The sequence below is a fragment of the Branchiostoma belcheri genome, unplaced genomic scaffold (assembly GCF_001625305.1).
Source record: "Branchiostoma belcheri isolate BF01 breed outbred unplaced genomic scaffold, Haploidv18h27 scaffold6, whole genome shotgun sequence".
NCBI lineage: Eukaryota > Metazoa > Chordata > Leptocardii > Amphioxiformes > Branchiostomatidae > Branchiostoma > Branchiostoma belcheri.
Genome location: NW_017804242.1, coordinates 1,139,773 through 1,167,212, shown reverse-complemented (window position 1 = coordinate 1,167,212; position 27,440 = coordinate 1,139,773). Strand labels below are relative to the sequence as shown.

Sequence of the window (27,440 nt, the reverse complement as noted above, 5' to 3'; positions counted from 1 at the left end):
TAACACAGCCAAAAACTCAAATAAAACCATTCTAAAAGCCTGTATCACAATAATTTAAAAACGCCTAGGGGTATTTGCCCACTGTACCTCCATACCAAATTTCAGGACCTTGGGCCCTAAAATGAAGAAGCTGAATCCATTTAAAAAATGGCAGGAGAAGAAGGAGGAGGAGAAGAAGAAACATCAGAAAAAGCAATATGGTTTCACCACACCACTTCGTGGTGTGGTGAACCCATAATTAAGTTATATGAAGAGTTTCTGCAAGCAGTGGAAGATGAATTTCAGCATCAGAATCCAGCGTTTCAGTGAACAGATTAAATGAGTCTTTTTAAAGTGTAATGTAAAAAAAAAAGATACATGTATCAGTAACATGTGAACATGTGAAATAATTGGAGCTACCTACCTTGGGTTTACTGCTGTTCTGATTCTGCTGTGCGGGCAGTTTAAGTTTCCCCTTGGCCACTAACATGGCGTTGATCTTGGCGGCCGCGGCTGCAGCTGCCTCCACGGGGCTGGAGGAGTCGGCTGCGTTTGCCCCCGGCGGTATCAAGCCCGGCGCTCCGCCTGCCTGTGCAGGCTGGTCCCACTTGGACCGCCGATTCCTGCAGCACACCACAGGGGTTTTTTGTTTTTCTAAACGGGGGAATAAGGGCGCTGCTTCCTCATGTAACCAGCCAGCACCGCCATATCAATTCTCAGATTGGACCCTAAGTGGCTACTTACACAACATATACTCGTAGTCTTTCTCAAGATGAGCTTTTTCCAGTAAAATGTAAAAACAATACAACATAACAATGCATTCCAGCATTACAAACTGTGTCACTCTCATTAAAAAAAAACGTTGGTCGCTTCACTCCTTCACCATGCTTGCGTTCTGCTCCTTCGCGCTAAATTTTTCTGGAAAAACCCCTGCACCACATCAGGACCATCCCATTAAGACTACATTAACAATTATGCATATCTGGCTTCCATAAAACCATTTATCATGTTTCATTTCCTGCAATCCTTCACGGGAAAATTTTGCAATCATGCCCAACCTCGGTGACCTTAATTTGTCATATAGTTGCAACCAAGACAGGGCTGGAAAAACTGGGTGCATCTGCATTTTTTGGGGACCCAAAATTGGAACTGTGCACTTAATTTTTGACTTTGGGTATACTGGTGTAAATAAATATATGTATAGGGTCATTGTTATGTACACATATAGTATAGCCTATACTATACAGCATATGCCTGATTTGAAAGCCAGAGAGAATAAAATAACTTTGTTGTATACTAGTAACTTGTTCAAAATTTTGAACTCGGCTATAGAATTTCAGATTCAAGTTTTGGAGAGAGACAGTAAGGTTTGCAATTAAGTTTTGATGACATTCTACCATGCACCAAAACTTGAAGCTCGGGAGTCCATAAAATGAATTTGAGCCTTGCAAGAGACAGCAACTCCCCGTGAGATAAAGGGAAGAAACCTGCTTGGGTTCAATTCCATTTGTACTGACACTACTCTGTCTTCATAAAATGTGCATCCTTCTAATGACCTTACAGTAGAGTGTGTTTATATACTTATCATACAGTCCAACTTGTCCACCAGTTAGAATACCACTGCAAGCAACATGGTAACCTCATTAATATCAGTAGTAAGAAATCCTAAGGCAGGGCTCAAAATACCACTGACACATGCACTTGCTAATGGTAAGACTAGCCAAATACATGTACATGTACATTAGGTACGGTACTACGTAACAATACACTGAATACAGCCAAACTTATATCGCACAAGTCACTAACCTTTCTCTGAACTATACTGTAAATCTTGAAATTGTAACTGTGATTTTATATTCTCAGTTTTCACAGTGACCTCTTAACTGTAACAATGAATTTGTGACACCACACGTGTAATACAGAATTGTATCCACCACAACCTTAAATTAAAACACAGTGAAACTTTGTTTCCCCTTCTACATCAAGTTAAGTTCATGCAAAAATAAACAAATTTTTCAGTATATTCCCCAGGGTAGTAGCTACTGGTCAACCCTATCCCATGTGTCACATTTCCAAGACCTGCCTTACTTCCCTCCCATACTTCCATGACAGTTGATGAGTTTTTAATAGCCATCACAGAGATTACAGACAGATAAAATTCCTTCCCTGAATGCAGGTCCTGGATTTCTTAATGAGGAGTATAAGTGCATTGCACAAAATGTACAAAGTGCTTACCAGCAGTGGTTCACGAAAAGGTATGTGTGATTTCTTTCTGCAACATAGCCTGGGTGCCATCCTCCATAGTTTCCACCGGCTCCCTAAGCTTTATGTCGCTGGCAACCACGGTAGCAACATTATGAAGCTCGTAGAAACTACAGAGGATGGCACCTAGGCTTGAAGCAACATTTAGTCTGTCTGAAACTGCTGTAACAAATGCCTACGGTGGTGGCTAGTGACATAGGAGCCATCTGAGGATGTCACCCAGGCTGGTACTTTATTACAAATATAACGGTTACATGTTTTTCTAGATGATGCAGTGTGAAAGATAGAATCCCTCAGGAAAGTACAAAGAACTTTATCACCATGACCTGTATCTGGCTTGTGAAAGCAGAAATGTACAACAAAGAAAGGTCTTTCTTTAATACACATACATGTATCTTTGTCTCATGATGCTGTGAGGATTGGATCCCTGGGAACACTGGCCCTGGGAACAGTCTGGCATCCAGGCTACAGGCCTCTCTCATCACCATCATGATTCATGACATCTGGTACATGTTGTATCAGTAGCGTATAGTGTAATCCTTGTTAGTGAAGATCACAGTGGTTGTTATTTTTCTTTGCTTAAATGTTTCTACTGTCAATTTTGTACTGCTGTGTTGACAAACTAGCCTCTACCAGGCTTCGGGAGGTGGCTGGTAGAGTAGAAATCGGCCACATACTAGAGAGACTACATGCCAGGGGAGTTGGTCTGCTATAGAGTACAGTGCGGCAAACTGTATTCTCAATTGAACCAACTCTCCTGGCATGTAATCTCTCTATTTGGCCAATTTCTACTCTTTCCAGCCACCTCCCGAAGCCTGGTAGAGGCTATTGACAAATGACATCCTACATGTATGCAAGGGTATGTTTATCTTTATGGCGTAACAAATTACAGGAAAAAAAGCTGGCATAAATGTAGACAATAAACTGAGGTAACTTTACGTTACCGACACATTTGTTAAGTGTACATTTGGGTGTAAATCATCCAGTTGTGCTGCATGCTTTGACTGGCACAAAATTATGCAGAGATCGTCTGAGAAAACACAACAACCAACAGCGAGGCACATAAATAACAGGGTGCTATTTTCAGACATAAATCATTTGCCTGCCACTGTACAGTGAGACTTTTGCTGAAATTCAAGAGATTGAAATGGGTCTTAGCAAGCAAGCAAACGAGATCTCGGAGCTTTCGCTTTGAGCCGGTCTACCAAAGAGCAAAACTGGGTCAAAAACTGAAACAAAAGAAAAGAAAGCCATTTGGGACCATAGCACGCACGCGCTTCTGTAGCGATGCACGAAATAATTCGACTAAAAGTGTTCAATTGTTGCACTATAGACCCAATGTTCTGTCAGTCAACAATACCCCGTACATTCAACAATCGAATCTGACCAATTTTGTCCTTCTAATGTTTACGTGAGGGTTATTTCTTGTCGATTTTTGGGGAAGGTTGGCGATAAACTTACCCAATCATGGACGACATCTTCCCTTCCTTCCCTTTCTATGCAAATGAGCTGCGCGGTGACCTCTAACAAAAGTAGGTCATCGCGCAGTCAGCTGGTTTTCGATGAAAGTTGTAGAAAAACACGGAAAATCATACAGTGTCGGTAGTTTTCGTGCGTTGCTAGCTCAAAATAAACTTTTGAGGTCGTGCTTCGACAATGTCCACGATAGTGAAACGGCTCCTTCGGTCAAACGATGATCTGGCGAAAGGAGAGATGGCAAAAGAGGTAGAAACTTTACTGATGATGATGACTGTCTGAGTCACCAACCTGAGCTTTGATGTAGCCGCACAGGTGGAATAAGTTTTGTTGTGATGGACACCTACGTTCAATTGTTGATAGGACCAAGGAGGGTGAAAAATCTGTGGGCCAGTGATCATTCTTTGCTTTACATCAATTTAAATGAGCCCAAATTTTATGATGTTAACATAATATAACAGTTAGATTCTCTCTTCTTCTCGACAATATCAACATTTGATAAGTTTATAGATAACATTCGGACACGAAGCCAAGCCAAGAAGATAAGGAGATAACATTATTTATATCAGTCCCAGGCCCCGATAACCTTCGATGTTAAACTCTGGACCGGATCGTACTTATTCGAACGCATTCCGCCCCAAACCCAAAGATGACAATGTTGACATTAGAATATTGATATTATATAAATTAGATAACATTATCATATATGATATTTATAACAGGCAGATGTTCCCAACATTGGAGAACACCAGCCGAGGAACCCTTACACAGAGATCCAGGTACTGCAGAATCACACTGACATGGTGCGGCTGCTACATCCAGTAGATTCTTCCAGGTGGGTCGACAGAACTTGCCAGGTGTGAATGTGAATCACTCAGTATCCAGGATCTGATTATCCTGCTGCTATTGTCCCTGCCACAGGGGTTGGCAGCAGTCAGCTAGTAGTACTGGTCTTCACTCCACACCTCCAGGTGGCCCTATCCAGCAGGTTAACACTGACAAAGGCCACACTCTCTAATGTCCTTCCTGACACACTCCATCCAGGTCTTTTGTCTCTGGTCAGGTCAGGTGAATGCCAAAGAAAATTGCACCTACTACATGTGCGTAGCAAAATATTTAAGAAATACGTATGAAAGATACATTGTTAGACGATATAAAGAGAAACGTCTGTTCTGACTGATATTATATACCTTGATTCAACAGATTTTATTTTAAGAAATTTGGAACAGGATCAGCTCTTCGAATGCAGAACAATGAAAATACATGTACTCCCAAAGTGATGTACAAATTGGTCTCACAGTAGATGGCTCAATACTGACCCACATGTCTTTTCCAGGTTTGTTTCAGCTGGGGACGATGGAATAGCAATACTCTGGCACACACAGGTAACTTCATGTATTTTCATGGGGCTTAATTTTGTGGAAGAAGGGAAAAGGAGTCCATATAATACACTGGCCCATAGATGCCATCCTCCGTGATAGCCTGTGACAATATAGGAAGTTGCCAGTTACTACGGAGGATGGCACCCAGGCTAAGGATATGCAGGCATATGCATACTAGTAGGCCAAAATATTTGTTAGTGCAGTGCATTGATACTGTGTAAATCATGGATTGCATCAGACACCTAATCTTGGGACACTGTGTGGCTAGCTGGTGAAGTTGCTGAGACTCTAACCTGCAGGGATGTTGACATTTGCTATGCACAAGAACCACAGGACAGAGGCAAATAGCAAGCCCCAGCATCAGAGTAAAAGCACATAACCCTTGGTTACAGTGATCAATAGACGATAAACCAGATAGAGAGACAGAGTGTGTTTCTCAATTCTTTTTTTTTTTCAAACTTGCAGACAGGAAGAAGACTTTTCACATTTTCCGGCCATGACCGACCAATCACGTCCCTGCTTCTGCTGACGGTGCAGAAGACCAGCTTCCATGATGATGATGAGAGCTCAGCCGCCCTGAGGGACCCTATCCTTCTCACAGCATCATCGGACAAGCACATCTGTGTATCCTAATAAAGTGCTGTTTGTATCAAATCTGTACTGGTAACCACCTCTACACACAGATCACAATCATAGCCTGAATGTTACCACCAAGAAGAGGTCACATTCAGGCTATTTTTCCCATTGACAGTTGAGACAATTGAGTACATGTAGTTGAGTCCTTGGTAGCTCAACTTCAACATAGTGCAGATCATAGATGCATGCATTTTTTGCTCAATCTTTTTCATTTTTATTGATATCGGACTCCCTTTGCTGCCCATGATCATCCTCGATGTTTAAAACTGACGACTTCCTTGACAGAATTCAGATGTGGAATGTGAATACAGGACAGTGTCTGCAGACCATTACTGAACTCCACTCCAGTGTTAAGGTGTGCTATTCAGTCATAGTTTCACAACAACAGGGACAGAATTAGTGAAGTGATGTCTAACTCATCAGTGAGTTTAACTGTTTAGTGACCCTGCCTCCAGACCAAGAGGTCGTGAGTTTGAATCCCAGCTGTTGTCACTCACCCAACTTGCATTGGAAAGGTTGCTGTCCTCATGACAGGGTGTTAAACTGTGGTCCACTGTTCGTTATGCTTTCGAAAAAAGCTAAGGGAATTTCCCTGTTACAATGAACAATGAATGACTCTACATACATGTAGTGTCTATCTTCTATGTCACAACCAGAGTAGCTCAGCAAGATCGCCGAGTTCATGAGCTAAACTGGTCACTACCACTTTCTTTCAGCATACTCCTTAATACATTGTGTAATATGTAAGACCTGCCTGCTTGCAAAATATTTTGTCCTTTGAATTTACCCACAGTGTATGGTGGAGTTGCGGCAGGGGATGTGGTGTTCCGGAGGTCATGACCTCAGCCTGTGGAGTCAGCAGGGGGAGCTGCTGCACAGACTGGACAGGGGCACGGCGGAAAGTAAGTCAGCTGGTGTATACAAATGTAAGATGGTTCATACTGTCTAAACTGCACATGTGTACTTCAACCCATGAACCAGCTTATTGAACTGAACTGAAGACATATTGATAGGGTTTGTTGTCAGTGAGCAATTTTGTTTGCAAGTATGCAATAATGAAAAAGTATGATCTAGAAAAACTTTCAGTTACTGATAGGACTGAAATAGTTACTCACCTATTACAACTTTTTTTATCATCATTATGAGACCTATCTGAAATATACTATCCAATCTGTGTTTGTTCCAGCTGACATTTCCCTGGTGCTGAGCATCCCAAATGAGAAACTGGCTGCAGTGTCAGACAAAACATTAAGTGAGTACGGATGAAGACATCCCTCTTGTTTCACAGTTACCAGCTTAGGTGAAACATTACGTGACAGATTTTTGTCTCATATCCAAATTCATTTTTGACACAAACACAACTGTCTCTTTCTCTTCTTGCATGCCTTCTGTGCTGCAGTGGTGTTTAAAGTCACCAGCCCAATGGAGACTGGTGGTCTGTACCAGCTGGAGGAGTATGGACATCCACATGTGCAGCACAGGGAGGCCATACAGAGTCTGGTCAATGTGTCAGGTTGGTTTGCATCAATCATGAAGGAGGACAGTGTTCAATTAAGATTACAGTCCAGCAATGGTAGTATTAAGTTAATGGGAGGTATGGAGGCTAGGAGATGGTGATGAACATTGGACACATGTGTTGTATTTGGGAGGGAAAGACTTTTCATATAAAGAGTTCCATGATTTTGCAATCCATAGAAAGAATCTGTGTGATGTGGTTGTAAATTGTAGTAAATGTTTTCTCCTGTAATGACATCTTGATTTTATACTGTGATACCTACTGTTCTATAGAGGCTTTCATTAACATCATACACTGTAATCCAACATGGCACAAGCAACATCCCATGACAAGCCTGTATTTATTTAGGCTGTTGTCAACATTATTCTGTGCACACAGACAGCGTGTTTGCGACAGGCTCCCTGGACGGGACCATCGTGCTGTGGGCGTCGGCGCACTCGGTCCACTTCACGCGGAAGCTGAGCAGCAGTGCTCGCTCCCCCCAGGGCGTGAACCACCTGTACCCCTGGAGCATACAGTGTATCGTCCCTGTGGAGGAGGTGAGAAAGAAACAAAACAAAGGTCTCCCGTGCCCTTATGCAGAGCGTAGAGTGGTGCCCATATCCATTTCTGTAGCCCTTGGGTGACACACAGTTGTGCAATGCACTACAGCAGGGGGCTGGTGCGCTTGAAGTGCTGTGTTTGACCTTCCCACACTCTTTCTCATATGTGCTGAAGTGCTGAGCAGAGAAAGAAGTGTGTTCCATTTTTAAAGTCTTTGGTATTTGAACTCACGACCTCCCGGTTACAAAGCGAGCACTCTACCAATTGAGCTATTGTGCCGGTCAAAAGGGGTATGTCAGGGGGTTTGCAATCTGTTGTCAGTGATTATAATTATAGTGACTCTAGGAAGGACTTGCTGCCCTCCTATTAAAGAAGGATCTAAAGAAGATCCAATCCCATCTTACATGGCCAGAGTACTACATGTATATAGAACTGGGGAAGCTGTGGACAATGCTTAAGTACTAAAAAGTACACCAGACATTTAACTATCAATGGGAGAAATCGTTATCTCTGTAGCAACAACACAGTGCTATCAGGTTAACCTTTAGCATACAAAAGTAGCCACTTTGCTACCAATTCTCTATTGTTTATAGGATTAGGCAGTAAGGAGAAGGTTAAGATATGCTACCACATTTGCCTTCTTACCTATCTACCTACATGTACCTAAATATCTATCCAGCGCCACAACCTGTCCTGATGGTTCCAGGGACCTGGTGGTTTCATGGAACTAATAATCACAAGAACTATGATTGTAGACTTTGATTGTAGTCTCTGTTGCTTCATGTTTTTCAGCGCTACCTGTTTGCCGCCATCGGTGCGGGGTTCTGGCTGTATGACGTGGTGACAGGAAAGTGTCTGGCCAAGAAAGTCGCAGCCCACTTCTCCAAGATACAACACATGGTGCTGCTGGGAGGGGGGTAAGTCATCAGGCATTGCTTGAGGTGATTTATTCTTGACATTGCGAATTTTCCTAATTACAAAATACAATATAGTGTGCAGGTAGTGTGATGGTCTGCCCTTGGTGCTGAAAAGCCATCATACAATCACCTTGTCACCTTCACCCAGTCATACGGGCTGCTAAGAGTGCAATTTTGTAAAGCTATCCATACTTTACCTAATAAAGCATTTATTTAATGTACTGTCTAATATACATGTTGTATATTAGGCAGCCTTTCATTGAGTAACTAACTAAATCTATTCTGCTTTCAGGAAGCTGGAGGTCCACACTAGCCTGGGTACCATCCGGATTTTTGCACCGCAATGCTCAAAAAAATTATGAGCGTTGCGGAGCAAAAATCCGGATGGTACCCAGGCTAGGTCCACACTGCTCAGGCAACTAAAATCAGTAGAAGCTAGACAGATGCACTGTGCAGAAAACAACTCGGCAACAGACCTGCATGAGTCAGCGTAAAAAAAATGTGCCCTATGTGGCAGAGACTGTCATTCTCATGTACATGTAGGACTGTGCAGCCATAGCCAAAGTTGTAGAGCTGATATCAATTATGATTTTACCATGGTTAATATTGACTGAATCAATCAAGCCGCAGGCATCAGAGTAGATGCATGACGGCTGTAGCCATGTCCCTCCAGGATGTTCTGTTTTCCGCCAGCACTCTCCAGTCTGTTCTGCTGACTGAAGGAGGCCATATATTCCAACCCAGACACTGTTGCTTAATTTTGTATGATAGGACTGAAACAAACCGTGGCTCCTGTCTGTCATTCTGTAGGTCCTTCCTGGCCACATGTTCTGCTGACGGGACCATCAGGCTGTGGGGGTCACCTGGGGTCACAGCCGCCAGGACCGAGGAGACAGCGGAGGAACAGAAGCCAAGATACTCCAAGCAGATCGACAGATTCATGGGAATCAGGTAACAGCAGCTTCAGTTTTCTGTAGATTCTGCAGTTTTGTTACATTTTTACTGACATTGTGACTTTACATCATGATTGTTCCTGGCTTTATGTGCCTGTGCGCATGCGTACATGCATGCATGTATATGTGTGTGTGTCTGTGTGTGTTTGTGTGCATGTGTGTATGCATGTGTGTGTATGTGTGTGTGTGTGTGTGTGTGCGTATGTGCGTGCGTGCGTGCTTGTCAGTGCATGTGTGTATGCATATGTATGTGTATGTGTAATGTGACTGTATAATTCTGTTACCTTTTCTTGGTACATGTAATTTGATCTATAAGCCTACTAAACTTTCCTCTGCCTACAGTCCAGGGAAAGAAGATGTGAAAGGGAAGAGCAAGAGTGTGGTGCAGTTCCAGCCAGCTCTGCTAGGGGAGCTGCTAGGTCATGCTGGCACAGTGCAGGTTAGTAGTTAGTTACATCTGAAGGCTTTTAAAATGCAATATGTGTACATTCTTCAATTGAAAAACAGATACTTGCTTTCTGCATGCTAAGGTAGAAATTTGGCACCAAATTTGGGCATCTGGCCGTGGAGTTAGGCAACAGTAGTATAACCCAGTAAGTACAGAACACTGTGTTATTCACCAGATGTTAGAGGGTTAGTTTCGACTGAATTAGATGAGAATGTTAGAGGGAAAGTTTGGCAAGACCAGACAGATGAGTTTATAATGTTTTCTGTTGTCCTTTCCCAGATGTTGCTGGACTGTGGTGGAGATGGGCTGGCCTCCTGTGGCACAGACAGGCTGGTCATACTGTGGAAGGTAACCTTTCACCTAAAGTCTCCGTCTCACATTTCTGGAACCTCCCACAACTTTCGTGGGTCGGCGCTGGGTTGGTAGTAGCCTGGGATTCATTCTATTCCAGCTCCAGTTTGCATCTCTGTCACACCATATACATTTTGTAGTACATGTAGTACTGGCTAGCCTATCTCTGCCCTTGGCGCTGAAAAGCCATCACACCATTACCTTAAGTTTTAACCTTCAGCTTGCTAAAGTAGCCAGTTGGCACTAAGTCTGCATTGGTTCGAGGCTTAGGCAGCAGGGAGAAGGTTAATTCAGCACTACTGTGTACACTAATATGGCAGCATAAACTTGTTAACAAAACAATACCTACAACTCTACACCCCTAGCCTGTGTAACACAATCTCTCGCTAACTGGCCCCCTCCATGAAAGGGGTGGGTCTGCTAAGAGTGCGATTTAGTCAGGCTATGACTCTGCTATCCACGCTTCCAAAATCTGTAACACAGTTCAATGCATTAAGTGCATCTAGAGACCTTTATCTACCTGACGAATTAATGTACTGTCTTAATATATAGGCAGCCTTTCCTTTTCTTTACTATCTGCCCTTGGTGCTGAAACGCCATCACACATTTTCCTTTTAACCTTCAGCATCATAGGGGCAGCTAGGAGTGTGATTTGATAAGGCTATCCATGCTTCCAAATCAATGCATGAAGTGCATCTAGCAACCTGTACCTTTACCTGATGAAGCTTTAATGTAGTACTACTAATATAAAGGCAGCCTTTCCTTGAGTAACTAACTAATTTTTTTCAGGATGGTGCTGTGCAGTCAGAACACAGAAATGAGTTCATCAGGGAGATGCTTCAGCTTGGGGCCAGTTAAAACATTCCAAAACATCCTGAAACTTCAGTCTCCATAGCTCCTGTCTGTCAATTGTTTCACAGAGATGTAAAATTACTGCCATCCATTCAGTATTGAACTGAAAATGTCATAATTTTGACATTTTTTAAAAACCTTGTGAAATCACTACCATTCAGTATTGAACTAAAAACGCCACAATTTTCATTTCAATATTTTTCTGTTCTCAAGTTTATATGTATCTTTTCTATACCAATGTAATTGGCATGAAGAAAAAAATGTCTAATGTGTCAGACTTTGAATCTGAGAGCCTAAACATTTCCTGATTCATCCACAAGTTTCTTTTCTATATAGTGAACATGAAACATAAAATTCATGTATAACTTGTAAAAAGGATTACTGCAAGTCACTTGAGTGATTTTATTATTATGGGAACATTGGCACTGGTACAGGATAACATTACATTTGATAAAACTTCACATTCACAAGATTTCCACATGTTAAAAGATATGTATATATAGATATATAAATATTTTTGCAGGGATAGTAAATAATAAAGATATGTTCATATTATATATGTTTGGGAATGGCTGCAGGTCATCATTCTTTTATGAGGATTGGTCGGTCTTTGGCAGACATGTCTTTCTAGTATAAATACAGATGAGTCAGCATAAAAGTTTCACCACATCATTGCATGGGAAACTATGCATGGAATGTTGCCTGAAATCTCTTGTCAAGCTTACAAGCTTTCTAATACAACTGGAATGTTGCACATTTGTAGTCCTCTGTAGTCTAAGTTCTCTGATACAGAGAGAACTTTTCTGTGTTCAACCCCACCCCACCCACGTCACTCACCATTTTACAAAAATACATCTCACTGGCACAGGGTTCTCCATATTCACACAATTTCCAATATATTATACCTAAAAGATCACTGACAATTATCATAGCACATAACCGTTACTTGTGTACATGTATCCTTGTATCCTTCCTGAGCAGGCCTTGTTCCAGTGGTAGAAGGGCTGTGTACCAAAACATATTTTAGGTACCATTACATGTATGTACCGTCACAAGTTTGGCCGACGTAGCCGATTTTTTAGTGGTACATTGTTGTCTCTGTATAACTATAACAATTTCAATGTAAAAACAAGTATTTACAAGTTTTTTTTTCAATTTTCAAGTGCTACAAAAATTGCAATCTTTGAGATGCAACTTAGCTCTCTTTAGTGTAAAACAAAACGGATGTCCTCTGTTGTTTATTTGGTTGAGGTACAGGTACAGGTACAGATACACCAGATGTTCAGGTCCAGACCTGTACCTAAATAATTTCACAGGTATCAGGTACATGTACACAGCCCTATGTGAGAACAAACAAGGTCTGCTCTGGGGGGATACTACACAACATCGTGTTCCTTTTCTTAATGATCTTGATCACTACCTCCTGTTGTACAGTACTTATCAATAGACAAGAAGGCATGTGAACCTTGTAGGAAAATAGCTTTGACTATCACTTAATACACACTTTGCTCACTCGCAAATCAACTTACATATATTCCTGTTCCAGAGTCTGCCGTGTAAAAATTCTGTAGCCCCTCTGAGGTGACGCTGGATAAAACTGCTCTAAAAATACACAACTTTTACATGACATGTAATACGTACATATATAGATATAAATATGTACACTGCTTACACTCTGTCAGCACAACAAACAACCTGGCTGAAATCCTCTAGATCTGGAGTCCTTCTGCTGACATAGTGACAATTCAGCCAGCACATCTTACACAAATACTGTTCCTAATATTTTCTGATGATGTACATTCTTCTGTGGTAGATGCACGTTGCATGTAGAGACAACAGTTACTGTAGTGTACTGTGACATCAAGGCACCTGATCTCGTGGGTTCTCTTTACATCTCCCTTACTTAGTGTACTACTTACTTTCAAGATCAAGAGTACAAAGTACAAAGATCAGTTCCAAAATGTGTAGAAAACCCTTACATCAGACTGTACTGTCCCATTCTTCATGACATGTAAACTGTTACGATGGAGCTTTGCTTTGAATGTTTCTCTGCTGGGTTGGCTCTATGAAAGTCCCTTCCAAACCAACCCTGTATACAGATATAGAGGTCACTGGTGCTATATAATAATAACATAACTATGTACATTATATTATGTTTCATCTATGAAGGTTCAACATGTTAGAGAAGTGACACTGTACAACATCGAATAACGTTACACTCTGGAGACAAGATTTTGGGACGTAAACTTTACACTTTCCTCTTACTGCACATTATTACAGATATATGATTCTTATGGTTTGACTACTGATAAATAGTTTTGAATGTTTGGCACAACAACTATTAGTTACACTGGAGAGCCACACATCCCTCTGATCTAGGCTTGAGCTACTGTAGCTCTCTCTCTTCTTGCACTTGGCCTTGGCCTTGGCTCAACTACATTTTGTAAAGGGAGCTATTCTTGCACATGAACTTGGTTTTGTTAAGGTTAATACAAACCACAGACAAAACTAACACTGGAATGTGTAGGGTTTATATTTCCATTGTTTAAGTTACAACTGTACATACATAAACACTGTATATTATAATAGGAATCTGTATTTGACACAAGTCATTGGTCCCTGTTTAAAACAAGACTCCGACATCTTTAATCTCATACAGTCATAGTTCAAGAATTTAATAGAGATTCCACAATGGCTGACTGTTAGTGTTTCACAAAACCACGACGTTACAACATGGGTAAAACCGTGTCCGTCTTCTCATTTGTTCTTGCTGAAAAAGGTAGTGATAATATCCATAAACAATCTCTTCGTAATATGCATACTTTTGGGGAATGTACCTGAAGCATACATGTATGTATAAACAATAACACAGACAGCAATAAATTGTTATCTTGTTATGAAGGGTTTTCTTTTTTGTATTCCGACGGCTGTTCAACAATCTTCATAATATGCATACTTTTGGGGAATGTACCTGAAGCATACATGTATGTATAAACAATAACACAGACAGCAATAAATTGTTATCTTGTTATGAAGGGTTTTCTTTTTTGTATTCCGAAGGCTGTTCAACAATCTTCATAATATGCATACTTTCGGGGAATGTACCTGAAGCATACCTGTCTGTATAATCACACAGGCAGCAATATATTGTTATCAGGTTATTTTACTAAAGTTCCGACGGTTGTTCACTCAACATCTTCGAGTCGCGTGACGCTCTCACCGCGCCGCTCGGCCTCCTCTGCCTGCTGCTTCCAGTACTTGTAGTTCCTGGTGAGGTGGGTGATCAGGGACGGCGTGTCCAGAAACGCTGGGAGGGGGGGTATGGAAAATGACATCAGTGAGAAGTGAATTCAATGTGATTTCGTAGCAGTATAGCTTCCTTAAGAGCAAATGTTCCATTGGTGGTGACAGAGAAGACAGGTGACATGAACAGTATTTACAGCTTCATTGTACCTAGGAGATTCCCCTAGCTCTATTCAACAAGTACAATGAACAGTGGACCACACCTTACGTACAATGTAATAACTTAGGACCCTTTCCAGTAGCATGAAATCTGTATAACAATAGGCTGATCTGGGACAGACAGAGTATCCACAAATGCCGGACCTGGTGTGAAATTATGCCGGGGACCTGGTGGGTTTAATGGGTGGAAAGAGACAAAGTTCTGCAATACACCAACTTAATCCAATCAGTTTACAATCATTCAGTTGCTTGATTTTATTCATATTATGCAAGGTTTTAACTGTAAGAACTCACCATCCCAGGCGTCGAACATGTCAGTGAGGAAGTAGTCGATGAAGGAGATCTGAGACTTGGGGATGCTGCAGGAGGCCCGGTCGAACACAGGCATGACAACGGGCAGGCCTCGCTCCTTCTCCTCATCAGTCTGTGGGGAAGATACATGTATGTAACATGTATGTAATCATGTATTTAATCATGTAACAATGTATGTAAGCATGTAATTGTTATTTGGTAATGGCTGGGCTACTCTCTCCTGCTGCAGGAGGCTCGGTCGAACACAGGCATGACCACGGGGAGGCCTCGCTCCTTCTCCTCATCAGTCTGTGGAGGAGACACATGTATGTAATCATGTAACATGTATTGTAAATCATGTAATTGTTATTTGGTAATGGCTGGGCTACTCTCTCCTGCTGCAGGAGGCCCGGTATGACAGGCATGACCACAGGGAGACCTTGCTCCTTCTCCTCATCAGTCTAGGGAGGGACAGAGGGTGGTCAGACATCTTGGTAGCTGTAGCCAGCTTGAATTTTTTCCATCAGCCCAGGTTCATGATCAGACCTGGGGAGAGAGAGTGCTCACTATCTAGGGGGTCTGGGGGCAAATTTTGGAATTTCAAGTCTTTAAAAACGTAATTTCCCACATTTTGAGAGTGGTTATTGGTGTTCCTTTGGATGTTTCCTTTGGGAGGGACCAGTAAAACCAAGAACTCAAAATGTAAGCACTTAGGTGAGAAATCTTGGTTGTGTAAAGGGAAAACTCCTGTATCCTAGAAGTACAATTTAGTCAGGCTACGCTGCACCCTCCCTACCTGCTGGCAGTACTCCTCAGCGATCCTCTTGGCCCACTCCACACACAGGTCCAGCGGCCGTGCGGGGTTGGCGATGTCGGCACACTTGATCAGCATGCGGTTGATGAGCGTCCGGTTCTCCAGGGTCCTCAGAGTGTCATGCTCCGGGGTGGCCACACCACCGCTGTGCTGTAGGGGGAGATCGGGATGAGTGTCATGGTTTAACCATGAAACAATACAAATTTTGTGCTAAAGCACTACCTTATCAGATTGTATTGTTCTACAGAGACATTCATAATATGGTAGCTACACCCACACAGGATTACATCACTAGCACACGTCACAGGTCGTATTCACGTTTTCAAGCTCAAGGATGACATCCCATCTAAGGAGATAGACGCCACCCACAACGGCCATCCCCTTCAATACAACATAAATGACTGTATTCAGATGCAGGACACACGTATTCAGCTGAATCTAGACTCTGATCTCTACCGCCTGTAGAATCAGCAAATCTATCAGATAAGAATCTGTAACCTATGTCTAAAGTGTCCTGTGTATTTTTCCTGGAGTACTAACCGAGGAGAGGCGGTCGTCCTCCACCCGTGCGGAGGTGCCCATCTTGGAGATGCTGTTGGCAAACTTGGACAGGTGCTCAAAGTGCCGCGTCATCTCAGTGGCCAGGATCATGTCGATTATCTGCTGCCGCAGCATGCGATAGTCATCCCTGGGGAAAATAAATAGGAGTAGTTTATGTCAAAAGTTAAAACTTTTGATCCAAAACAAAGAAATTCTCTCTCTGGTCTTCCTCAGTAGACCTGACCCGGGTGCGAGAATTTCTTTATGTTGGAGTTCTAATAACTTGAAACAATGTCAGGTAACTACCAACACAGATGAACTTTCATGATAGTAGTATAGTAGTTTATTTTACAAGTTGATGCCCGGGGGCTGACTGCAACATGAAACCATGTATAGAAGGAGTACGGAGACAGTGCAAGCTAACAATGGTGACAAGTAGAACAAGTGACTATTCCAAGAAGTGCTACACAATATGATCTAAGCTGCCTACTAGTAATTGACACCTTGCCTGTCACATTTACCCTTCAAAAGAGAACACTGTACCTATGCTCTGGGTTTTGGGCTAAGCCAGCTATGCACTAATTTCTGAAAGTCTACCTGCTCAGGTTCTTGAAGATGTTGCAGCGATCGTCACGCCAGGTCAGCTGGAAGGTCAAGGCTGAATGATGGCTCTCCAACACAGCCCTGTAAACAATCATACAAGCACAGTGTTTATGTCCACTTTCGACATTTTCACCTCAGAAGAAATAAATTGAGATTAAGGCATGTATGAATATGGATGTACCATTTCTGCGAGTCGAAAACGGTAACAACACTGAGAAAACAGAGGCCATTTCAAAACAAGGAAACGGGGTACGAGTCTGTTGTGCATCATGTTTTCTTTTGTGCTGTTGACAGCTCTCACCGAATATAACAAAGCTTCTGGAAAAATTGTCCTGGTCAAAAAAATCCTTGAGGCAAGTCAGAAGGTGGAGGATGTACTCACACATCGTTGTAGAGAATGGCGAGTTCACTGCCGGCGTTACACAGGAAGGAGTTGGTTCTGCCTGGGTGGTCCACATCGTGGGACACTGCCGCTAGCAGGGCCGCTACCTTGTTCATGTTGTCCAGGAGGCCCTGTACAGGGGGACATGGGCAAGGTGGTCTTAGTCTCTTGTGGTTAGTGTTGTCGATTTTGAATCTAGGTTCAAATCCCCCTAGCAGGAAATAATTTTGTAACATTCAAAACCACCTGCGCCAGACAAGTTTTACCTGCACTGTACTTCAGTCTTTGCCTTTCAGTTCCATCAATATTATTTGTTCCTAGTAGCACCATTTCTTAATTCTTCTAAGCTCTCTGCTGTCTTCAATGATACAAGTCAGTTTGGCTAGTGTCTGAAGCTGGTTTTGTCATGGCCCACCGCAGGTTAGGTGTAAGTAGACATCAGAAATACTTGCACAACCCCAATTCTACCTGGCTTTGCACTAAACTTTATATGCAGGACCTGGTGGTACGTATTTTAAGCCCTAGGAAGGCAATTTACACTTTAGATGAGTACCTAGCTAAATGGTTCTATATAAGGGATGTCCTCTCAGATGTGGTATAAATGACAGCTACTAATAGGCTAAAAAATACTAGACGTAACCCAGACCGCCCTGTTTACGACCACAACATCCTAACTGCTAGATTAAAAGGTCCAGACCTGTTACACAATTGGTGGTGCTTGAACCACACTGTAACACTTAGCTTCGGTTAGGGATATCTTCTTAGATGAGAGGATAACATAACAGTAGTATAGTTTACAGTTGTGAGAAGGATAGCAAGAAACTTAGTAATCTGGCTGCTGCTGCGCCGCGTGCCTGTGAAGCTGGTGCGTTACGCCGAACGGCAGTTATACTGTCTATACCGATACAGAGTAGTAAAATCATTCTTTATTCACAAATAAAACAAAGGAATATTGATATCCCAGGTCAAGTCGACCATAATTTACCGAACATGCAGGGAGACATTAGACATAACATCATACAGCACATCAGGACATACAATATTGCACAGTTTCCTTAAATATTGCACAGTTTAACTCGAAAACGTGTAACTACCAACACAGATGAACTTTCAATGTAATTGTACATCATATTGTGTCAGTAAGCAACAGAATGAGCAGTACCGCTATCCTGTCCTTGTCCAGGAAGTAGGCGGTGGCGTGCAGCACGTCGGCGGCGTGGGTGGAGTTGTGGTAGGCGTTGATCTGGTGGTAGTTCCTCTCCACCAGCTGCAGCCAGAGTCTCAGCGTCACCTCCGAACAGTTCAGCACCTCACAGACACCGAACCGGGAGAAGATCTTCATGCCCAGATACAGCAGGGGCCTGCAGGGGACAGGAACATCAGTTCGAGAACCCACCATATGGGAAATGCAAGTATGAGTGGAGTGGAATCATTCCTCAGCTAACCGACATCATTTGGTTTTAAATCAGTTGTAGCAAAAAGTTAGCAAGAGGAAAGAAAGCCTCTCTAGCTTTCATGTATTGAATGAGTTTGAGCTTATTCAGATCCACAACTAGGCCACACCAATTTAACTTGGTGGTACTTGCCAATGGATTTTGTGCTTATCTGCAATAACAAATGAAAGCAAAGCTTGAGGACCAAGTTTATGCATTCGCTGTCTTTGGTGTTTTATGGAGTGAAATACACTGTCATATTCAAGTTCGCCTCCCTTAACTTTTATGATACCTGCTTGCATCATTGTTGTAGGTACCTGTAACTTTTATGATATCTGCTTGCACTCTTTCACCTTGAAAAGTCCAAGAGCCACGGAAATAAATTACTATGGCCTAAGCTTAGCAGTAATTTCGCCAGGCAGTGACCTTTTGTTGGTGACTCTCTCCAGCTCAATGATGTCGAAGTCCCACTGTGGCTCCTTGTCCAGGATGGTCTGTACGTCAGGAGGGATGTCAGGCAGGTGGGAGTGGGGGCTGCTGGGAACAAACTGTGGCACTGCAGCAACACACACATCAATCAATACATCAATCATCCACAGGCATCAGGTGCTGATTCATGGCAGCAAGAGGTCAATACATAAACTTATGCATTTTTGAATGACAAATTATACCTACTGTATACATATTATGATAGCTAAAGAAGACTAGTGAATAATGAATCAAAGTAATGGCAAAGGCTAAGGATAGGCAGTAGAAGTCACTATCAGAAGGATATTACAAATAACAAAGATCAATAAAACGGTAAGATAAAAGTTTTTTCCTCATTTGAATCTGATTTGAAACAAACTATTTGCTACATGTAATTGCTGGTTATTAAGTAATTCATTTCTACAAGGTCCCAGCAACACCAGTAGTGCTTCTGACCAAACTTACAGACATTCTTGGACAGCGCAATATCTGACGAGTATCTCCTACGACTCCCACACTGTAAGAAAAAAATTCAGGACATTATGATATAGCCTGACAAAGTTTTCTATTCTAGTTGAAAATCTGAACTTACGAACAGCTTGAAAAATGTTCTCTAAACTCAGTTTAACTAAACTAGCTTCAGCACACAGTGAACCAGTCATAATTGTATAGTGAAGATGATGTACAGTCATCGAAACATTGGCTCTTGTTCAACAAGTGGTTGTGAATGAAGAACTTTGCTATTCAGCTAATAATATCATGATGATAGTTCTCCATTCTTACAGTGAAAAATCAGAGTTTCCCAACAGCTCACTAATCTGAACTGTCCCTATAATCCTTTTAGATATCTGTTATTACCTGTGTGTATAGCGTTTCTTTTCTGGTTTATATTTCCAGTTATCTTTTTTTAATGAGAAATAAACCAATCACTACCACTACTACAAAAACTCATGGTACCATACTAAGTTATATTGTTACTTGTTTATACTGTCATTTGCCTAGGTTATGGATTGTAGGTATAAGAGATTTCTGTGGTTTGTGACTTTATTGTGCTATGATGTGTGCATGTTTACGTATGTATTATGTATTTCATAACGTGGGGCCTGAGATCAGCTACAGCTGCCAGGGCCTACCACAGTATTGCAATGTTGGCAATTTAAATAAATAAATAAAATAGATAAATAAATAAAAACTCACGGTCATGAGCCCCTCGACCAGGTCGGATGTGACCGGGTCGTTGTCCTTGGGCGTGGCAGTGAGGTGCGGTGAGTACAGCTCCGCCGAGCGCAGGATCTCGAGAACCTTGTCCAGCGCCTGGACAACGTTGATGGGGCAGTTTTCCTGAGCAGCGTTGATGATGTTGATCACCTGTAACAGAGCATACAATGTGTAAGAGGTGGCAAAGTGGTCTTGTTGCTAGGGCTGTTGACTCAGAATCTGAAGGTTCTGGGTTCAAATCCATAATGTTTATCACCTGTAAGAGAGCAAGTACAAATGAATGAATGAATGAGTGAATGAGTGTGTGAGTGTGTGAGTGAGTGAGAGTGAGTGAGTGAGTGAGTGAGTGAGTGAGTGAGTGAGTGAGTGAGTGAGTGAGTGAGTGAGTGAGTGAGTGAGTGAGTGAGTGAGTGAGTGAGTGAACCACGTTGATGTGGCAGTTTTCCTGAGCAGCGTTGATGATGTTGATCACCTGCAAGAGAGCATAGAGTCGGCATTGGTGGCGCAATGGTTAGAGCGTTGGACTCAGAACCAAGAGGTCCCAGGTTCGATACCCACCATGCAGTGACGTTGTGCCCTTGGGAAAGACACTTTTAAAATACAACTTCTCTGTACGGTGGAGTGACGCCCATCGAGCCTCTTTGGCTGATCTGTCAAAATGTGTGCCAAAAACACACTACTGTACAGATTCGGTGCGCCAAAAAAATAAGAGCATTGAAGAATTACTGTGAATTTATCTATTTTCAAACCCAAGTGCTATCATCACCTCAAACACTTGAAAGATCCCACCACACTCAAAAAGAGTAGGGGACCTTCCCAGTGTGAGTGGTTCAAACCTTACAGTCTGGTCTCAGGGTTGATGTCTTGAAAAGGTGATAGTCACCTGTTAAGTTAATCCTTCAATATTGTGTGGGAAACATGCACTCTAAGAAAGCATTATATTAGTCATTTGAGAGAAATTGTCATGGCAATTTTGTTCACAGACTTATAAGATGTGAATTATGTTTCAGACAATAGTCATTTGCATGAGGCCATACCTTGGTGATGGGTGCCTCAATGGTCATGGCATGTATCCTGGCAATCGAATCTCTCCTTCTGCCTCCCGCACCTGGGAAAACAATAATAAATATATGACATATGAATAACATGAAATCAGAGCTCAGCTTCCGATTCTGAGACCTTTGACTTCTTGTAATTCTGCCTGCCAATCTACCATCCACCCACGAGCTGTCAACCTAGACAAGCAAACATATGCATGCAGCTCAGCCACCCTGAGGTTGGTGACCCACCCAAACTTCATCATGCAGCAAGTTTAAACTAATTTCCAACACAAGAAATTGGACTCGCCCAAATTTTCAACTGTACAACTCCAGTCTTTGTCAACGAATGAACAATCCACTGCTTCCGTGATGTCACGCATACGTTGCAGAAAATTTGGGTGAGTCCAATTTCTTGTGTTGGAAATTAGTTTGAACTTGCTGCATATTATAGGACTTCTACCAACACAGATGAACTTTCAAGATAAGATTATAAACAACTTTATGATGGTCACAAGGATGGTCACAAGAATTTTTACAACTTCAAAATTATTGGGGTCATTTGGCCAAACGGGAAGGGTATTTAACCTAAAATTAAAAGGTTGAAGTAAGGAAAGGTAACCCGATTTTTCGTCACTTTAATCAGGCAAAAATGAAGGCCACACGATGAGCGGTTTAAGAACCCACCACCACACTTAACACCATACATGTTCACAACCACGACATCTAGACAACAGAAGGCACGACTAACCCTCAAAACAAGTGGAGTTTCCGGAGTGAGTGGACTTAATATCCAAGGAGCTTTTGCGAGTGTTAAACTCATTAGACCCCTTACGTCTACAGCAGTCTACCAATGTGGGCGAACAGGGATGAACGAACAGAGAAAACCGTTAGAGGGACAACAGTGTATATACACCAATGGATACAAACACTGGATGTTGGAATAGGCATCAACAATATGCATAATACGATGACATTGTGATGTACTGTGGGTAATATGTAAAAATTGAAGGCCCATGAGACATAAAGACAACGTAGTATCAAGTATCATCTAGACATTCCATAATTGATTGTATAGCTCATGTCAAAGAAGACATGACGTTGTTTTAGTTGCATCATCTATTATTACATTGGCGTGGCCCTTAAGTACATTTTTTTCACAACATAGACATGTAGGTTAAACTTTGAACACTGACTGCTGAGTTAACACAATACATGTACATCATAATACAGCATTCTGCACATTACAAGCTATCATATGGAACATTTGGCACAATCAAATTAGAGACAGAACTACGGTACAACTCCAAGAACATGCACAGCGTGAAACAATCGAACAGTCTGAAATTTCCACCTACCTGACTGCAAATGTAGATCCGAATCTGCCTTCAATTTCTCAATACACTGAAAGAAGGTATAATACAAGACAAGTAAGTACATGACGTCACAACAAACCTCACAACTATAGTATGTCAGGAGACTTTTAAGTCTTAACAGGATGCATACATTTCATGTTACTTCCTCAATTAGATGTTGTTGGAAACAATACACTGTAGTTTGATTTGTAATTTTTTTTATATGCTTGAGATGGAAATAGTCAGAACATAACACAGTCTACAGTAAAAGTACACATCAAGGAGAAACATAATATAAAGCTGCTTCATCTACAGATCTTGACGTCACTCCTAGTATAGTACAACTTTTCTCTTTAATTCAGACAAGGAAAGTCTTCTCAAGTCAAGCTTTTGAAAATTTGACATTCAACTCTACACGTTGCATATTTGACTCTGAGTTGTCTCTGATTCCCAAATATGTAATGAAAACATCACCCTGCCTAACAACCTAACCTATAACCTTTCAGAGGAGACCATATACCTTGATGAGAACCCTGACAACGAAGTAGGCCTTTTCGCAGACATCCAGGTAAGAACCATCGGCTAACGACTGCCCTGTGCCCTCATCTTTTGCCTGACTGTCTGGCCCTTGCTTATCCTCCTCGGCATCTACATCCTTCTGTTGGCCTTCCTCCTCCTGACTAACTGCTTCCTGCCCATCAGCTTTCTTGCTACCACCTGAATCATCCTTGTCTACCACCTCTCCTTCTTCTTTCTTTCCATCCTTCTCTACCTCTACCTGCTCCTTCTTCTGATCTTTCTCTATCTCTCCTTGATCCTTCTTTTCACCCTTCTCTACCTCTCCTTCCTCCTTGTTTTCATCCTTCTCTACACCTGCCTGCTCTTTCTTTTCATCCTTCTCTGCCTCTCCTTGCTCCTTCTTTTCATCCTGACTACCTGCCCCTACTTCTTCAGCCTTCACTGCCCCTTTTTCCTTGCCTCCTGACTGCCCCATCTTTTCGCCTCCCTCCACGGGAGTCACCACGGCTTTCCCTACGCTCTCTACCTCCTCAAGCTTCTTCGTCACGGCTGCGACTGCCGCCACGTGGGCAACGCCGGCCAACTCCTCTTTCGTGTACCTCCTGTGGGCTTTACCGGGAGGGAGCGGCTCCCCTTCCACCTTCTCGATCAGAGCCTGCAGGGCCTCGGCGTCGACCTTAGGGAGCATGGAGCTGCGCGTCCACAGCCCTATCACGCTCTCGTCGTACTCCGAGTGCCTACGGGACTTGGGGACTCCGTAGTCCTGGCTAACGCGGGGTGACTGTCCTACGGGGACACTTTGTTTGCGTTGGGTCTGAGCCTGAGCCTGAGACTGAGCCTGATCCTACGTGTACGGCACGATAATAAAACTTCCTAAACTCCTCCATCACAATCTACAGGTGTGGCAGATGAAACAGTTCAAGTAAAACATAACCAACTGTCTAACCAGGCCTACCCACAACAGAGGTAACCGTTTCTTTATGATGCAAAGTCACTGACAAGGGGAGTACTTGCCTATACTGTCCAAGTTTCTCTCAACGTCAGTAAAGAAAAAGCCTTTTTTTTCCTCCACATCCCTTTCAAAATGCTGATTTTACCCTTTTTTTAACATATTCAAAATTTTCAAACTGCAAAAGAAACCTTGGAGGAACCCCTACAGCCTCATATATAGAAGGATATCCTCATATATAGAAGGATATCTCAATAGAAACTGCATCTTGCATGTTGTTCAGGATGGTTGCCTCAGTCTGCAATATTTTCAGGTACAGTATTACTAATACATGTAACATTTTCCCACACTGAGAGCCTGTTGTAGGTACCTGTAGAGGCCCTGAGGTGTTGGTCTGCCCAGCCGATCTCCTCAGGGTCACATAGTGGGTAATTTTTCTAAAAATGAACAAAAAGGAAAACTTTATATTCAAACTATAAAACTACATGTACTAGTATAGCAAAAATGAATTACCTTTATATTGAAACTAAAAAACTACCGGTAAATGTATCACTATAGTTACGATTACTATATGGTTAAAATTACATTGATTATAAGTTTCTAAAAAGAAGAAAAAGGAAAACTTTTATGATAAAACAAAATAAATACAAGTCTACTGCATGCTCTACCGTCTTCCTAACTGTCAGTCCAAGTTACAATAGTCTGGTAAACGTTTTTGCCAATACTTCAAGTTCCAGTTCCTACAGTTTCTAGCTGAAAGAAGCTCACCCTGCATGTCCCAGGACAGGACAGATATGTATGTGCTGCTGAATGCTGTCTCCGTTTTTCCGGTGGTCATAAACTGTCCCTTCCCAGCTCTGCAAGACACAAGAGATGGATTCTTACGAACAACAAAACTACACAAGAAATTGAAGATGTAATACTCACCTGACACACATTTCAATGTGAAATGCACCACACGTTGGGAAAATTTGGTGTACTCAAACAAAACATAAGAACATCCAAATCCAGTGTCATGGATCTGGTATTCAAATTTCCAACAGCGATGCACTCAGGATACATGTATGCGAGGTGCATTTGATTATTCTATGGAAGTCAATGAGATATATATAATACTTTGTCAAGTAGAATCTTACGCCTGTGGGATTCTGTAAAATTATGTAGTACACACCACAAATGTTATCACAGCCCTGGTATAATGGCATACTTTGTACATCTTGTAAGTAGTTGGCAGTACGTACTGCACCTGCGCAAGACCTGTAATGTGGCAGAACGTCTCGTTGAAGGTCTTATTGGCACATTTAAAGATGACACCATGATTAGTATAGTTATGATACCCTGTCTATTGTTTTCAAATGTTGTCAGAAAATACATTGCAAAACAGCAAAAATTCTGATGCAACATCCCACAAAAATTGGGGTTCCACACAGGTGCAGTACATTCTGCCGACGTGCTGGTTTCACAGAGTACACATACGTTCTGAGAACACGCTGATATCTACCCACCTTCCCCTTCTTGATCTGAGTGTTGATGGCGTCGTGTAGGTCCAGACTGTTCTTGTCGCTCTTGGGCAGACCTCTCTCCTTCCCGATCACCTCCTGAGACGTGAAGCCTGTCAGACGCTCGTATCCTGGGTTGACGTACTAGAGTAGGAAACAATGGTTAGACACTGAGTGAACCGATGGGCCATTCAGAACGTTCTTCTTGACTGGCAAGAACTACAATGATGGCTACACACTAGTGAATAGGAAGCTTATCTTTTGACGTAGTCTACTTATAATTGTTGGACACCAGTGCACTATGTAATTTAGATTAAGGTTCTTCTTTCGACTACACTAATGGTTAGACACTACTGAACTGGACTGTTCTTCTTTTGACCTTGTTTTGGTGAAGGGCTTGCTCAATTTGTGCAGATATGGAATACTGATGATCTGTAAGGCTTCAGTGTCATCAGTTTTTTGCTGTCAATCAAATCTATCTTTAATGACAATTTTGTGGTTAGCAAAGAGAATATATTATCCCAGAAATCTGGGCCAGTGACATAAGATGATAAAGGGATGCTGTAAAGCTGCTTTTCTTGCATTAAATTAATACATTATTATCTGCATGGCTTAGCTACAGCTCAGGCCCACAAATCTGGGGGTTTTGTAAAATCTGAGGATTTTGTAAAATCCTTGTTGTAATACAGGAAATATTACACAGACTAATAGAATCTCCCTCTCCCTTTATCTATTCACACAAGAATTAATTTAAACTAGAGAGGCCGACATTTGCTTGGGAGCAAATACAGCATATTTCAGTCCATCTCCCTCCCACGCAAAAGTGGACTATTCCAAACTTACCCCAGTGTAAAACTGGCAAAGATTCTCAAATAAGTGAATTATATAGTAGCTATGTAATTGAGAACAAAGATGCAAGAACAAGCACATTGAATCTCGAAAGCTTTACTAATCTTATTACAGGTATGCAAATACTAACAATGATGAGATTTGATACATTTTGAAGGTCTTAGGCACATAGAATTGAATGTGTGGGTCATTAGGCACGACTTACGTGCAATGTGACCTCAGGTAACCCACATTGGAACACGTGTTCCATGGCCAACGGCAGATGGAACGGGCATTCTTTACATAGAACATGGAACGGGTATAGCACTTTTGGCCCTTTTTTTTGCTCAAAATAGCCATCAAAGTCCCCCAAATGAGTCATTTGGAAGTGGTGTATGCCAAATATGTGACTGCTATTCTGTAGACACATGTTCAAGGTACCCTTATACCGAATTTCAGATCATTTGGTTGTAAAACCAGGAATCAGTATCCAAAAATCCATTTTTTGTCGAAAAATGCCCCAAAAAACCTTCATAAAAATTTTTCAAAGGCATGTATCAAAAAAATGAAAAAAAACGCCTGGGGGTATTGGCCCACTCTACCTCCAGGCCAAATTTCAAGTCATTTGGCTGAATGATGGCGGAGTTGAATCCCTTTGACTGTTTGGCAGGAGAACGAAGGAGGAGAAGGAGAAGAAGAAACATCAGAGAACACAATATATTTCATC

The 27,440-nt window shown here is 42.0% G+C and overlaps 3 protein-coding genes across 3 annotated transcripts in view; 1 reads left to right on the top strand and 2 right to left on the bottom strand.

The window, feature by feature from the left end:
- Positions 1–3,803, bottom strand: part of LOC109482217 (UPF0469 protein KIAA0907-like) — a 19,196-nt gene extending 15,393 nt beyond the window's left edge. The window contains exons 1-2 of the mRNA XM_019784910.1: positions 3,703–3,803; positions 404–602 (exon numbers count right to left, since the gene is read on the bottom strand). Of these exons, the coding sequence (XP_019640469.1) occupies positions 404–602; positions 3,703–3,719 (216 nt within the window). The 5' untranslated portion in view covers positions 3,720–3,803. The remainder of the gene's footprint in view (positions 1–403; positions 603–3,702) is intronic.
- A 17-nt stretch (positions 3,804–3,820) lies between these two features.
- LOC109482382 (WD repeat-containing protein 41-like) lies at positions 3,821–11,819 on the top strand. The gene is made up of 14 exons (XM_019785085.1): positions 3,821–3,966; positions 4,440–4,552; positions 5,054–5,102; positions 5,565–5,723; positions 6,028–6,090; positions 6,529–6,637; positions 6,922–6,987; positions 7,135–7,248; positions 7,630–7,790; positions 8,587–8,711; positions 9,522–9,662; positions 10,007–10,103; positions 10,392–10,460; positions 11,253–11,819. The coding sequence occupies exons 1-14, from the start codon at positions 3,898–3,900 to the stop codon at positions 11,319–11,321; spliced, it is 1,404 nt and encodes a 467-aa protein (XP_019640644.1). The 5' UTR covers positions 3,821–3,897; the 3' UTR covers positions 11,322–11,819.
- Positions 11,820–12,470: 651 nt separating this feature from the next.
- LOC109482216 (high affinity cAMP-specific and IBMX-insensitive 3',5'-cyclic phosphodiesterase 8B-like) overlaps positions 12,471–27,440 on the bottom strand; it is a 35,315-nt gene continuing 20,345 nt past the window's right edge. The window contains exons 8-24 of the mRNA XM_019784909.1: positions 25,892–26,029; positions 25,155–25,243; positions 24,757–24,823; positions 23,439–24,281; positions 22,922–22,967; positions 22,315–22,410; positions 21,564–21,634; positions 20,506–20,676; positions 19,774–19,825; positions 19,267–19,396; positions 18,570–18,768; positions 17,408–17,538; positions 17,020–17,106; positions 16,423–16,570; positions 15,865–16,032; positions 15,072–15,201; positions 12,471–14,622 (exon numbers count right to left, since the gene is read on the bottom strand). Of these exons, the coding sequence (XP_019640468.1) occupies positions 14,501–14,622; positions 15,072–15,201; positions 15,865–16,032; positions 16,423–16,570; positions 17,020–17,106; positions 17,408–17,538; positions 18,570–18,768; positions 19,267–19,396; positions 19,774–19,825; positions 20,506–20,676; positions 21,564–21,634; positions 22,315–22,410; positions 22,922–22,967; positions 23,439–24,281; positions 24,757–24,823; positions 25,155–25,243; positions 25,892–26,029 (2,688 nt within the window). The 3' untranslated portion in view covers positions 12,471–14,500. The remainder of the gene's footprint in view (positions 14,623–15,071; positions 15,202–15,864; positions 16,033–16,422; positions 16,571–17,019; positions 17,107–17,407; positions 17,539–18,569; positions 18,769–19,266; positions 19,397–19,773; positions 19,826–20,505; positions 20,677–21,563; positions 21,635–22,314; positions 22,411–22,921; positions 22,968–23,438; positions 24,282–24,756; positions 24,824–25,154; positions 25,244–25,891; positions 26,030–27,440) is intronic.

What these genes read in the sequence shown, in the direction of transcription:
- LOC109482382 (XM_019785085.1), top strand. Translation starts at nt 3,898, where the DNA reads ATGTCCACGATAGTGAAACGGCTCCTTCGGTCAAACGATGATCTGGCG. An exon ending in AACTCCACTCCAGTGTTAAG is followed by an intron (nt 6,091 to 6,528) that starts GTGTGCTATTCA and finishes ATTTACCCACAG; the next exon opens with TGTATGGTGGAGTTGCGGCA. An exon ending in ATGGTGCTGCTGGGAGGGGG is followed by an intron (nt 8,712 to 9,521) that starts GTAAGTCATCAG and finishes GTCATTCTGTAG; the next exon opens with GTCCTTCCTGGCCACATGTT.